Source organism: Zeus faber (assembly GCF_960531495.2).
Source record: "Zeus faber genome assembly, chromosome: 21".
NCBI lineage: Eukaryota > Metazoa > Chordata > Actinopteri > Zeiformes > Zeidae > Zeus > Zeus faber.
In genome coordinates this window covers 13,616,020-13,628,266 of record NC_137208.1, presented here as the reverse complement: position 1 = coordinate 13,628,266, position 12,247 = coordinate 13,616,020, and the positions used below count along the sequence as shown (strand labels likewise).

Below are 12,247 nucleotides of genomic sequence, written 5' to 3'. Positions count from 1 at the left end.
ACAGGACTTAATGATTACAGACCCGTCGCTCTGACTTCTGTGTTGATGAGGTCTTTTGAACGCCTTGTGCTGTCCCCACCTCAAATCCATCACAGACCCTCTCCTGGACCCCCTGCAGTTCGCCTACAGAGCCAACAGGTCTCTAGACGATGCAGTAAACTTGGCCCTCCACTTCATCCTCCAGGTGGATCACAGACTTCCTGTCTGACAGAAGGCAGCACGTAAGGCTGGGAAAACAAGTCTCTGACCATCACCAACAGCTGCACCTCCAGCCACCAGTCTGTCAAGCTCCTGAAATTTGCAGACGACACCACCCTCATTGGGCTGATCCCTGGTGGGGATGAGTCCACCTCCAGGTGGGAGCTTGACCATCTGGTGACCTGGTGCAGCCAGAACAACTTGGAGCTCAACGCAGTAAAGACAGTGGAGATGGTTGTGGACCTCAGGAAGAACTAAGCCCACCCCCACCACCCTGTGTGATGGGGGTGACTCTGTGGAGTCCTGCTGCTTCCTGGGACCCAGGACCTCAAGTGGGAGCCGACCATCAGCTCCATCGTCAACAAAGCCCAGCAGAGGACATACTTCCTGCGGCAGCTGAGGAAGTTCAACCTGGCAGAGACGATGATGGTTCACTTCTACACCTCCATCATTGAGTCATCCTCACCTCCTCCATCACGATCTGGCATGTTCTGTAACCACCAAGGACAAGGGCAGACTGCAGCGTGTCATTCGATCCACTGAGAAGGTGATTGGCTGCAATCTGCCATCCCTCCAGGACCTGTACGCCTCCAGGAACCTGAGGCGTGCAGGTCAGATTGTGGCCGACCCCTCCCAACCCTGACACAAACTGTTTGAAACACTTCACTCTGGCAGGAGGCTGCGGTCCAACAAGGCCAAAACCTCTCGCCACAAAAACAGATTCTTCCCGTCAGCAACTGGCCTCATCAACACGGCCCGAGACCCCCACTGAAATGGACCCTCACCCCCTCTCCCCATAGACACTAGATGGACCCCTAGGTCTTGAATTGAATTGATATGTCAATGGGATTCATTGACGCACATCCTTCAGGACTATTATCCGTGCATATTTTACCTATTCTTATATATTTTACATATTGTTTTCCAATTGTTCTATTTTACATTCATGTTTCCCGTATGCACCGAAAACCAAGACAACTTCCTTGTACGTAGAAACTTACTTGGCAATAAAGACGACTCTGATTCTGATTCAGTCATCGAAAACTCATTGAAATCGGTCGAGAAATGTTCACATTTTAGTGCTTTTTATCGAGAGAAAACGCAGCTCTCCTGCTTACTTGTATTTGTTTACAGGCCAGTCTTGCCCGTTCTAATATGGTGGCAACGTTGACATATCGCAGCAACGCGCCGAAGCAGCCAATGCAGCGTCTTTGTATATATGTCTATGATTGCGCAACCAACAGAAATAACATGAAATTAATATTGTGAGAATTTCAACAGACTTCTTCAGTGAACCGGATCGCTTTACGTCTTCCTCAGAGTGCTCTGTGGAAATGATTAACACCACTTTGGAAATAAGAGAGAAGAAAGAATGCTTCTTTCTTCTCTCTCTTTCTTCTCTCTGATTTCCAAAGTGGTGTTAATCATTTCCACAGAGCACTCTGAGGAAGACGTAAAGCGATCCGGTTGTCTTTGCAACAGACAAACAATAATACAACCTGGAAATGCTAATGGGGGAAGTTGAATAGTTGTCTATTGCCCCTTTAAGGTAGCTGCCTCCTCATAAAATGAATGTTTGAAAATAACTTTTGGACTCAAATTGGAAGCGTGAATGTCAAGCTGGTTGGGGGTTTCATCTTTTTGCAGAAGCAGCTGCCCCACAAAATTTTGCAGGGTCGAGGTGTTGCACCCCTGCTTTCCGCCATGTCACCCACACCCTGACCCCAAATCGCTGACTCGTGTAATGCCGCTGCCTTTGAAAGGGAGAGCCGCACTGGTTTGGGACGCTGTCGTGACAGGTCATTCATCATCGTCAGGATGGAGGCACCCTTTGAAGAGTCCCCTGACACACGCCGGATGGCCCACGCCACTCTGTCACCTCAACTGGAACACACACTTAACAGTGGGCGCTTTATGTGTGTTTATTCAGATGTACATGTATTGTGTCATTTGACTTGAGCGTTCAGGAGTTGCAGAGTTTCAAAACGAGTGATAAATTCGAGTGTAAATCCTCATCTCGAAGCATTTGGCATGTTGCTGCAGTATGAATGTAATTGTAGCCTCATAGGGCACAGTGTTTGCTTTTTCTGATAGAATAATGGTGTATAAATTCTAATGGCGAATCTCATGCTAATCAAATATTGTTTAATTCCATTTACAAAATCTTAATGAAACAACATCAAATCACCATTTATTACCTGTTTGTTTCCATGTAAGCAAACACTAATAGAAAAACTACACACCTAACTACACCCCAGTGGCTTCTCTAGCTATGGCTTGGAATGCACCAATCAGGGGCTGTCATCTTCAATAACGTCCAATCAAGTGGCCTGCTGATGAGCTAAAAGGCGGCACGCAGCCAATCAGCCGATTGCGTGTCCCTTTGCGTGTCCTACCATCCGTGTGTCGGATGAAATCTGAGGTGGGCAAATTGAGACCTCTTATTAAATGACGCCTGTTGGACTTCAATCTGCGGACTTCATGAAGCATCACATTCAATTATATGATATATGATAGGGGGAAGGAAAGAGGTTGATTAATTTAATCTGACAAAAATAGTTACAAAAATAAGTTAGTTGATTAAGTTAATTGATTTATATATATATATATCGGTTTTTGTACATACAGTATTGTTATTAATACTATTACTGTGAATATCATATATATTTTTTCATATATACAGCTGCCATACATGTTTTTCAACATACCACTTACTACTTGAACATAGTTAGTACAAGACAATGTTTACTTCCATTTGTGAACATATATTTTATAATGCATATATTTTGACTGGCACTTTTTTCCTAACTATTGCTGCTGTAACATCTGAATTTCCCACGGGAATCAATAAAATGTCATCATATCTTATAATATCTTTTCACTCTGTGAAAGTGCTCTACTATTGTCACTTTGGCACTGACCATGATGACTGCTTAATGTAGTGTTTGTAGTTGTTGTAATTGGGAAATGAGGACCAATGTCACACTTGGTTGATTACAGATGGGCTTTCCAAAGACTCCCTTAAACCCTACAGCCCCACAACAATCTACACCCCCCCCAAGCGCGCACACACACACACACACACACACACACACACACACACACACACACACACACACACACACACACACACACACACACACACACACACACACACACACACACACACACACACACACACACACACCCTACAAACTCACATCCAATCCAACACCCACGCAGTGAAATATGGAGGTTATTCACCCCACATGGAGTGACACAGGCGGGGGGGATTACCCCCCTGCCGTGTGTTTTGCGCATCAGCAAAGAAGTCACTCCTCCTGATCATCCCACATTCCCATGACGATTTCTTCACAGATCATCACATTATTATCTTCTGCTGGAAGTGTGAGGGGCTGGGAAACCCTCTCTCACCACACACAACAGAAGTCTTAGGGCGATTGATGGGTTTGTCCATTCGAACATTAGCAGCTAAATTAAGTCTATATGGTGCCTGTATTAGGTAGCAGAGGAATATGTGTGAGAGATGAGAGACGAAGAAAAAGTGCTTGAATGTATCTATGTGTGTTTTTGTTCATATGCAGGATGATACAATGGGTCCATATGGAGCTAATGGAGCGCAGACAGGAACATATACCCCCTGCAGTAAGCATTTGTACCCAAAAAAAAAAAAAAGCGTTTCGGTAAAAAATTAAATAAAATAAAATAACAGATGACACACCCGTCCAAATAAGCATGGATGCATTTTACACATACACACACACTCAAAATGTGGTCATATGCGCCAAATAATTTCGATTGTCATTTCGGAACTCACTGCATCAACTAGCTTTAAAGAACTCATGCTGCAACTTTTATAACAGCCCCACCCGCCCCAGCAAAACCCTTCTTTACTTCAAACCAAAGGGCATGTTCGTAGCACGGCTGACATTTTAACTTCTCTCCCTCCGCAGGCAAAGATTATAATTTTTAAACGCACACTGACACAGTCTCTTTCAGGAGTAACACTGTTTGACGTGAACCTGCGCCACCTCGGGCTGAAGTCGTTTCTATGTTTTTCCAGACTCATTCAGTCAAATGGTTCATCTCCATATCCCTGGAAGGTTGGAGGCCCTGAGCGGCTGGGTCTGAGTCTGGATTGTACATGTGTTCGGTGAGAGATAACCAGGTGGGGCGGGTTGGGGGCTCCTGAATTGGAGCCTACAGGTGGAGCTGCCCATGTGGAAGGTAGAGGAGCCTCTGCCTCGAAGCAGAGAGGACGCAGAGGAGAGATAACGGTGTCAGGGTAACAGAGCATTTTTTTTTTCTTTCCTCAAGAAATACTATGCCAATTAATCATGATATATTTACTTATCTAGGAGTAATTTAGATGGATATATTACCCTGTTTAGTGAGAATTGATTTGGATTTAGAACCTGCATAAAGCATGTAACCTTTGTCAGATCAGTATTCATGTTTTTCCCCCCTCCTCATTTGTTCTCGCGGCAAAAACCTCTGTCTCTCTGTGCAACGTGTCAAAATAGGTATGTAGCATTTACAACTGTGCTTTTACTCCATTTCTGCTGTTTGTTTTCGCCGCTGACGCCGTTTGACATGCGGCAAATATTCCCTGTTGTAGAATCCAGTCCCGACTGGGCTTTCATTTTAACTTTCTCCTTTACAAAAGCGTTTTTTTTTCTTTTTTCTTTTTTAACTTGCACATGCAAGTCAATAGAGATTTGTTTTCTTTTGGAACTGCACTTAAATGTGCTACATGTAATTAGCGTTTAACATGAACGGTTAGACACAAAAGACAAAAACACATCATTAAAGGATAGGTTCACCATTTTTTAATCCATACCTTGTGACGGTAAATTGGTTTCCATCCCATTGGATTTGGTTCCCATCATTTATATATGTTCATAAAACAATCTCGCTGAAAACTGTATGATTGACAAAGTACAGCACAGGCTACAGCAGGTTGACAGTAAGAAGTGATTTAAATTCCTGTTTCTGGTCTAATGTTTATGTATTTTAAAAAGAGTAAATCAAACCCTGAAAACCAGATAAAATGCAAGGTTTGTGACAGATTTGTTCAATATAACATATAAAAACTGATTATATTGTGAGCGTCTCTCCATAGTGGAGAGTCTATGCTGTGAACAGCTGGGAACCAACTATGAATGGGAATCAACATTATAATGGCCTTTTTGCAATTTTTCAGTCTTGTGCTCTGATCTTGGCATAAAATCCTCGAATGGGAAATCTGTACAATATCAAAGCCACATTTACTCATTACATTGGTACATAAGGTTCAATATTCACTGTGCATATTTACAGGTTACAAAGCCAACTTTGAAGGTACATAAATGCAAACAAAGGATTAGAAGTATTATGGCCAAACTACATGGATCTCACTCTCATAATGTGGTAGAGTGTTCCTGAAACCATTCGGACTAAATGGAAGTGGGTTGTTTTTTTTAACTCAGAATAGGCCAATTTTGCCAGAATGTGCCTGTGCAGTTTTACTGTGAACCATTTGCAGTTAATAACATTACAATTGCATTTGTGTGTGTGTGTGTGTGTGTGTGTGTGTGTGTGTGTGTGTGTGTGTGTGTGTGTGTGTGTGTGTGTGTGTGTGTACCTTACAGCTAACAGGTGTAATGTGTGGTGATTGCTTCTCGTGCTGCTAGATACTGAGAGGCTGCTTAATAAAGAGATCACCCCCTACTGTCAAAACCCCAGACTCAATTGTGTTAATTGTGTGTGCATTTCTTTGAGTGGCGGAGGGGTTACACAGCAAGGAGCCAATCAACAGGAAGTGATCAGAGCCCCCCCAAATAGAAACTGGTTACACACATCCGCCCATATACTACAAGAGAAATAAAAAGGTCAGTGTTATTAGAGCACTGGCAGGTGGGCTAGCTTTTGTGTGTGTATATTTCAATTTAAGATTGTGTAAATATCTTATTGGGTATTCCCACCTTCCCCTTGTTCTCCCACACAGCATCATGTAAATGAGAAAATGTTAAAAGGTCAAAGTCATTCGCAACCTATTGTCAGCTCAAAACATGTGCAATACGGTGTTCGCCCGGAAGATGAAGCCAATCAAATCACAGTCCTTAGTTGTGGAACAACCTAAGTGTGTGTGTACACACAAACACACCCATGAAGGCAGAATGAGACACACACACACACCAACGCACACGCAAAACGCACACGCACACACACACACACACACACACACACACACACACACACACACACACACACAAATTTATGCATCCACGTATTATTGGCTATTGTTTAGAAATGGCCTGGACTGGGCTGAATGCGACTTAGCCAGTGAGTGGGAGCCGATGTGTGGGAATTATTCGTGATCTGATTACGCCTCTGTTCTGGTCTTGGGTGGTGCACCTTACAAAGAGAAACACTAAGAAAGCATTGTGTGGAAACGAGGTTACAAGCACGTATACATGAACAACACATGTGCATGCCCACACACCAAAAAGGACCGTTTTGTTGGTGGCCCAGCATCTTAGGTCCAGATTAATATAAGTTTGTCCATTTGTTGCTGCAGGAGACCGAAAACGGCCACTGCACTGAAGAATACCTGACTATACTTTAATGTGTGTGTGTGTGTGTGTGTGTGTGTGTGTGTGTGTGTGTGTGTGTGTGTGTTTACGGAAGGTATGGGTTCTACGAAGATTAATAGAGCCAATCTCCACAGCTATCCAGCAGAGTGACCACACCACCTCCCCTCCGTCTCCCCCCTCTCCTCCTTTCCTTCCCCTTTTCCCTGGATCCAACTCTAATTAAATGAATCAATCAGTGGCAACAGTAACGGCAGGCAGATAGAATCATACTGCTAGGGCTAACAACAGAGAGGAATGGGAGAGAGGTAGGGAGAGGCATGAAGAACAGGGAAGGAGGAGAAAGGCAAACAGGAGAAAGAAAAAATTGTAACCGGGCCAAAAAAGAAAGACAAAAATAGCACTTTAAGAAGAAAGAAGGGGGCAAAAGTCCAGGTGAACAAATAAAAAAACAAGAGGAAAATGGAGTCAACTGGGGAAGAAAGAAAAAAAAAAAAAAAAAAAAAGAGACCAACACCGGCATAAAAACAGAACAGGGAAGGAAAGAAAGAAAGGAAGATGTATAGACTATCCAGAGTCTCTTCACGGATATGCTCGTGACTTATCAGGCCCCGCCAGGCTTCCACAAGCCCACAAGAGCGGACATTAACCTTTTCCATGGCCATACTGGGCCCTTATCTTATCACAGAGTGGACCATGGGAACACCAGCCTACTCATATTCATATTAACATTACCATATATATGTCTACATTATACACAGCATGCTGGCGTGTAGTGATAGGCAAATCATCTCCTATGTTGATATTGTGGTTATTAACTTGTGCCCCCCGGACTGCATGCAAGGTCGCATTATCTGCTTTAAAAATTTGATTTCAAGTGAGGTATTCACCTTGAACCCTTAACCCCGAAGTCACTTTGACCGTATTTAACCAGACATCAGTGACAAAGGATCAAGGACTCAATATAACAGCAAGGCATTGGCCAGCCTGGAACATTAACAAATATTCAGAGCAAAAAAACATTTCATATGGCCTATAGATGTTATTTTTTCACACATCAGAAGTGCTTAAAAAGTGATGCTAGCAAATGATTCAACAAATTCCATATAATATTCTGCTGCATATAGATTGACCAGAAGTACTCTATATGGCCCGTGGTGCTATTTTTCTTCTACAGTACATTGCAAAACAAAAGGACAACAAAGAATTGGTGCTATCTGTGTGTTTGCTCTTTTGAGTGTGTGTATATGAGCATGCACTCATTCGGTGCATTGTGTTTGACTGTACATTTCCCATAATATCTAAAGGGCGAGTGTAGAGCACACGCTGTGGTCTTGCAGGCCTGGCTGATGGAGGTGCCTTCGGCTAATGTGTGCACCCTCTCATGCCCACCCCCACTCGAACCACTGCACATGTTAATGTGCACTCTTCAGTGGATTGCGGAAAGCAGGTGCGTCTATAAATGTGTTCCCCCGCGGCTCTCCCCTATGTGGTGGGCCGCCAAGGTGTGCGACCACAGTGTGTGTTTAATGTGGTGTGGCAGAATGGAAGCCAGAGAACCCATCCTCCCCACCCCACCGTACTGTTACTGCCAGTGGTGTGTGTCCCCCTCCAATAACACCTGGTACAGAGTCGTCATGTCACTTTCAAGAACGACAAAAACCACAAACACAGGCACAAACTTGAGCTCAGAGGCTGGGAGAACTCTGTTAAGATGCACGCGTATGCATCCGCTGCATTTTAGGAGACAGTGTTGGCACCAACCACTGTTACCTTTAAAATGAACAACTTAAACCCTGCATTACAGTCACTGGAAGGTTGCAGATCACAAGCAACGGAAATCAACAAAATCAACGTTGTTGCCCTTTCGGAGCGGAGTATCAGGTATTGGCAGTGTCTGACGGCCGTCAAAGGAAAAAGGATTAGCACGCACACATCGACGCAGGCAACGAACTTTACTCATACAAAATGCACAAATCACACACTGTCCCCGAGCCCGCGTGGCAGCAGAACAGGAGCGTTGGCCCTTTTTGAATCACTCCAATTAAAAAAGCCAGAGAGCCCAAACAAAAGGAGCATTTTATTGTTTTATTGTGCACCCCACTATCAGCAAAAAGGCTCATTAGTCTCTGCAGCATAATTAGCAAGATGCTGCACTCCTCGTTAAGAAGGGGCTAACACTGTAAACAAACGCTCTGCAACTCAACGCCAACGCTCTCTCTCTCTTTGGAATGAACTGCCACCGCTGTTTTCTCCATGTGGGGAAAGTGCATGGGGACATAAACGGATCAAACACGTGCATGCGCACGCACGCACGCACGCGCGCGCGCCCGCACACGCGCCCGCACACATCCGCCCACCCACCCACACACCCACACACTAATTCTGGCTCTCAACACAAATGAATGACCTGACAGTGACAGCATGTGGCTTGTCTTTGCATCATGTCCGCTGACAGGTGGATGTACGAACAAAGAAAAATACAAAAATAAATACACATGCTTCACGTGCAAACATTAAACTCCAGTGCTTCTACCAAGCAATCCAACAATGTGGGGTTTTATGATATCAGGGACAGAAGGGCTGGTATTTGACCACACTGCCAGACTACCTGACAGCTGAAATGGAGTGATATTTTGCCACCTGCCACGATCTTGTCTTTGGCAGCCATGTAATTCTCAGGTGGCTACCGGTCTGCTTAGTGCAGACCGATGGGTGCCAATACCGTGAGTCCACATGTACACCAGGCACAATAGGAGGTTTTTATCCCTCTGAAAATGGCTGATTCCAACATAATGTGGTACCACAAAGCAGCCCGAAGTAAAAAGAAGCCCTTGTGGAGCTGTATAGCTCACCGCAAAGTACAACACAGGATCGAATCAATTCTCCCCAGCCAAACGGCTGCTCTGTGTACTGGGGTGTTCAGAAAAACATGACCTAGTCCTACAAATTTTAACCAGGCGTGTTCGATATGCTTAAAAAAATATGTCACCAACAAATGACAATTGTATATGTTTGCCTTTGCCATTTGGGAACAAAAAAAAAAAATCATGTACAAAAATTGACATCCGTGTGTATATTTTCAAGCATTCTATGATTTGAATTCTCTGTATATGCATAGAACAGTGGACCGTTTCCCCAAGAAATAAAGCTGGGAAATTGAGTGTGTGGTGCTGGATATCGCTCACCTGTAACAGAGGTCTCTGGACCCCCAGCACCTTCATGGTATCAGCACTGGCTAGGATCTTCAAAGGGTCTGCTGCCTTGCTCACTGCCTCAATCTCTTTGTTGATTTCAGTCCGCACCTGTCATTTTCATATGGAGACACACGGTGAGTTTATGATAGGAATAGCACACAGAGCCCTGCATTTACCTTGATGGACAAATTCAAAATACAGAGGTTGCTCCAAAGTCCTTATAAACACTGTTTGTACCAATTATACCAATTTGTCATAGACACAAGAACCGAGCATAAGAAGGCAATAATATAAGACTTGGTAAGACTGCATTATATGAAAGGGTTAAAATATCAAGCAACGACCCCACATAATTGTGTTCAAAATTTGGAAATATCCTCAAGTGCAATGATGGACATGAGGAACGCCAGACAAACAAGAAAGTATTTTTATTTTCAAAACAGCAAAAGGGCTTCTACAGCTAACCACAACACCCAAAAACAGACTGCATCCACGCCGAATTTGACAGGCTACTGCCAAAACGTCGCAGGATTATCAGAGCACCGGGCATTCAACAAAAAAAACTAATGACCGTAGTCTGTTCATGGCAGTCTGTCTGTGTCCCACTGCTGCCATTTTTCTAAAATAAAGACTTTTGCTGGAAGTGCGACTCCATACGCTCTTCCTTCCGAAACTCTGGGAGAATGCCATCATGGTGCTGACCTGGTTGAGGAAGAGGTCGTTGATGTAGTAGGTGAGGAACGTTCTTAGCTGGCACTGCTTGGCCTGACCCGGGCCCATGTTCATCTCTATCTCCTGGATGAACCTGGAGAGAGCAAAATAAGTCAAATGTTAATCATTTCAAAGCGGCAAGGGAACTTGTCTTCGCGTCCCCATCTAGAACTCCACGACCAATTAGAAATTCTGGAGAGGAAAAAAAAAATAGAGGAGCAGACCTTGCTGCAGTGGAGCTGGACGGGCAGCTAAATACACAAATAGATTTAAGTTGGTAGGAGGCTCCCAAGTGTGAGAGTGGGTGTAATTGGATAAACAAGGGATGGTAGACTTATTGAAAGAAGAAAACGTGTGCTCAGCAAATGTTCCCTTCATACAGAGGCATAAAAAAATATATATATTCTAGTTCTATAGTATAGTTATCTCATTATGGAGGTGCTTAATGCAAGGCGCTGATTGTTTCTACATTTTAAATGGTGTTAGATACGGCTGGGCGATACTGAAAAAATCTAATACCACTGTATTTTTTGATGAATACCTCAATATCGATACTGTTTTGGAGATGGCTGTAAATGTTATCATAAGATATTTACAAACAAAAAACATTGGGGAAAGAACCATTAGTAATGTGGATATAATGACCAAGTAGAGGCATAGATTACAACTGATAGGACAGACTATAAAGTTCAGAAAATATATTACTTATCTGTTATTCAGCCTTAAAAGACAACATTTACATTTACATTTACATTTAGTCATTTAGCAGACGCTTTTATCCAAAGCGACTTACAATTGTTCAAACACCGACGGACGCAGCCATCAGGAGCAATTAGGGGTTAAGTGTCTTGCTCAAGGACACTACAGCATGCTAGCAGGAGGAGCCTGGGATCGAACCGGCAACCTTTGGATCACTAGACCACCAGCTCTACCGCCTGAGCTACCATCCCCCCCATTTAACTGACTATATCACGATCAAGTCAAAATCCCAAACGATATCTACAGTTATATGACAATATTGATATGATATCGAAATATTGTCTAGTCCTTGTATCAGAGGGAATATCTTTAATTTCAATTTAATTTCATAGTAAGCTTCCCCTAGAAGAGAATCTATTTTTACAGGGCAATAACAAATAAATGATTCAAAATGTAAATATTGAATTTATTTAACAATGACACATACACACACACACAGAATATGTGTGCATGTGCATTACTCAGTGCAAGAAGTACACGGTTGCTCATATTGTGTCTATTGAACACACACACACACACACACACACACACACACACACACACACACACACACACACACACACACACACACACACACACACACACACACACACACACACACACACACACACACACACACACACACACATTAACTCTGATGATATGAATTGGGGCAGACCATGCTATGGTCATGGGCTACACATGTCCTCACAGAGAGCAGGTGTTTGGCTGGCCGGACCGGGTCAAACTGTAATATATCTGCGGGTTGGGGGAACACACGCCCCTCGTTAATCAGTGAATCAGCGGTCACTGGTGTCGTCTCGCCCACTA

At 43.6% G+C, this 12,247-nt stretch overlaps 1 protein-coding gene across 1 annotated transcript in view; it reads right to left on the bottom strand.

The window, feature by feature from the left end:
• exoc4 (exocyst complex component 4) overlaps window positions 1-12,247 on the bottom strand; it is a 153,465-nt gene that overhangs the window by 39,201 nt on the left and 102,017 nt on the right. The window contains exons 12-13 of the mRNA XM_080022593.1: window positions 10,670-10,772; window positions 9,959-10,075 (exon numbers count right to left, since the gene is read on the bottom strand). Coding sequence (XP_079878719.1) covers window positions 9,959-10,075; window positions 10,670-10,772 — 220 coding nt within the window. The remainder of the gene's footprint in view (window positions 1-9,958; window positions 10,076-10,669; window positions 10,773-12,247) is intronic.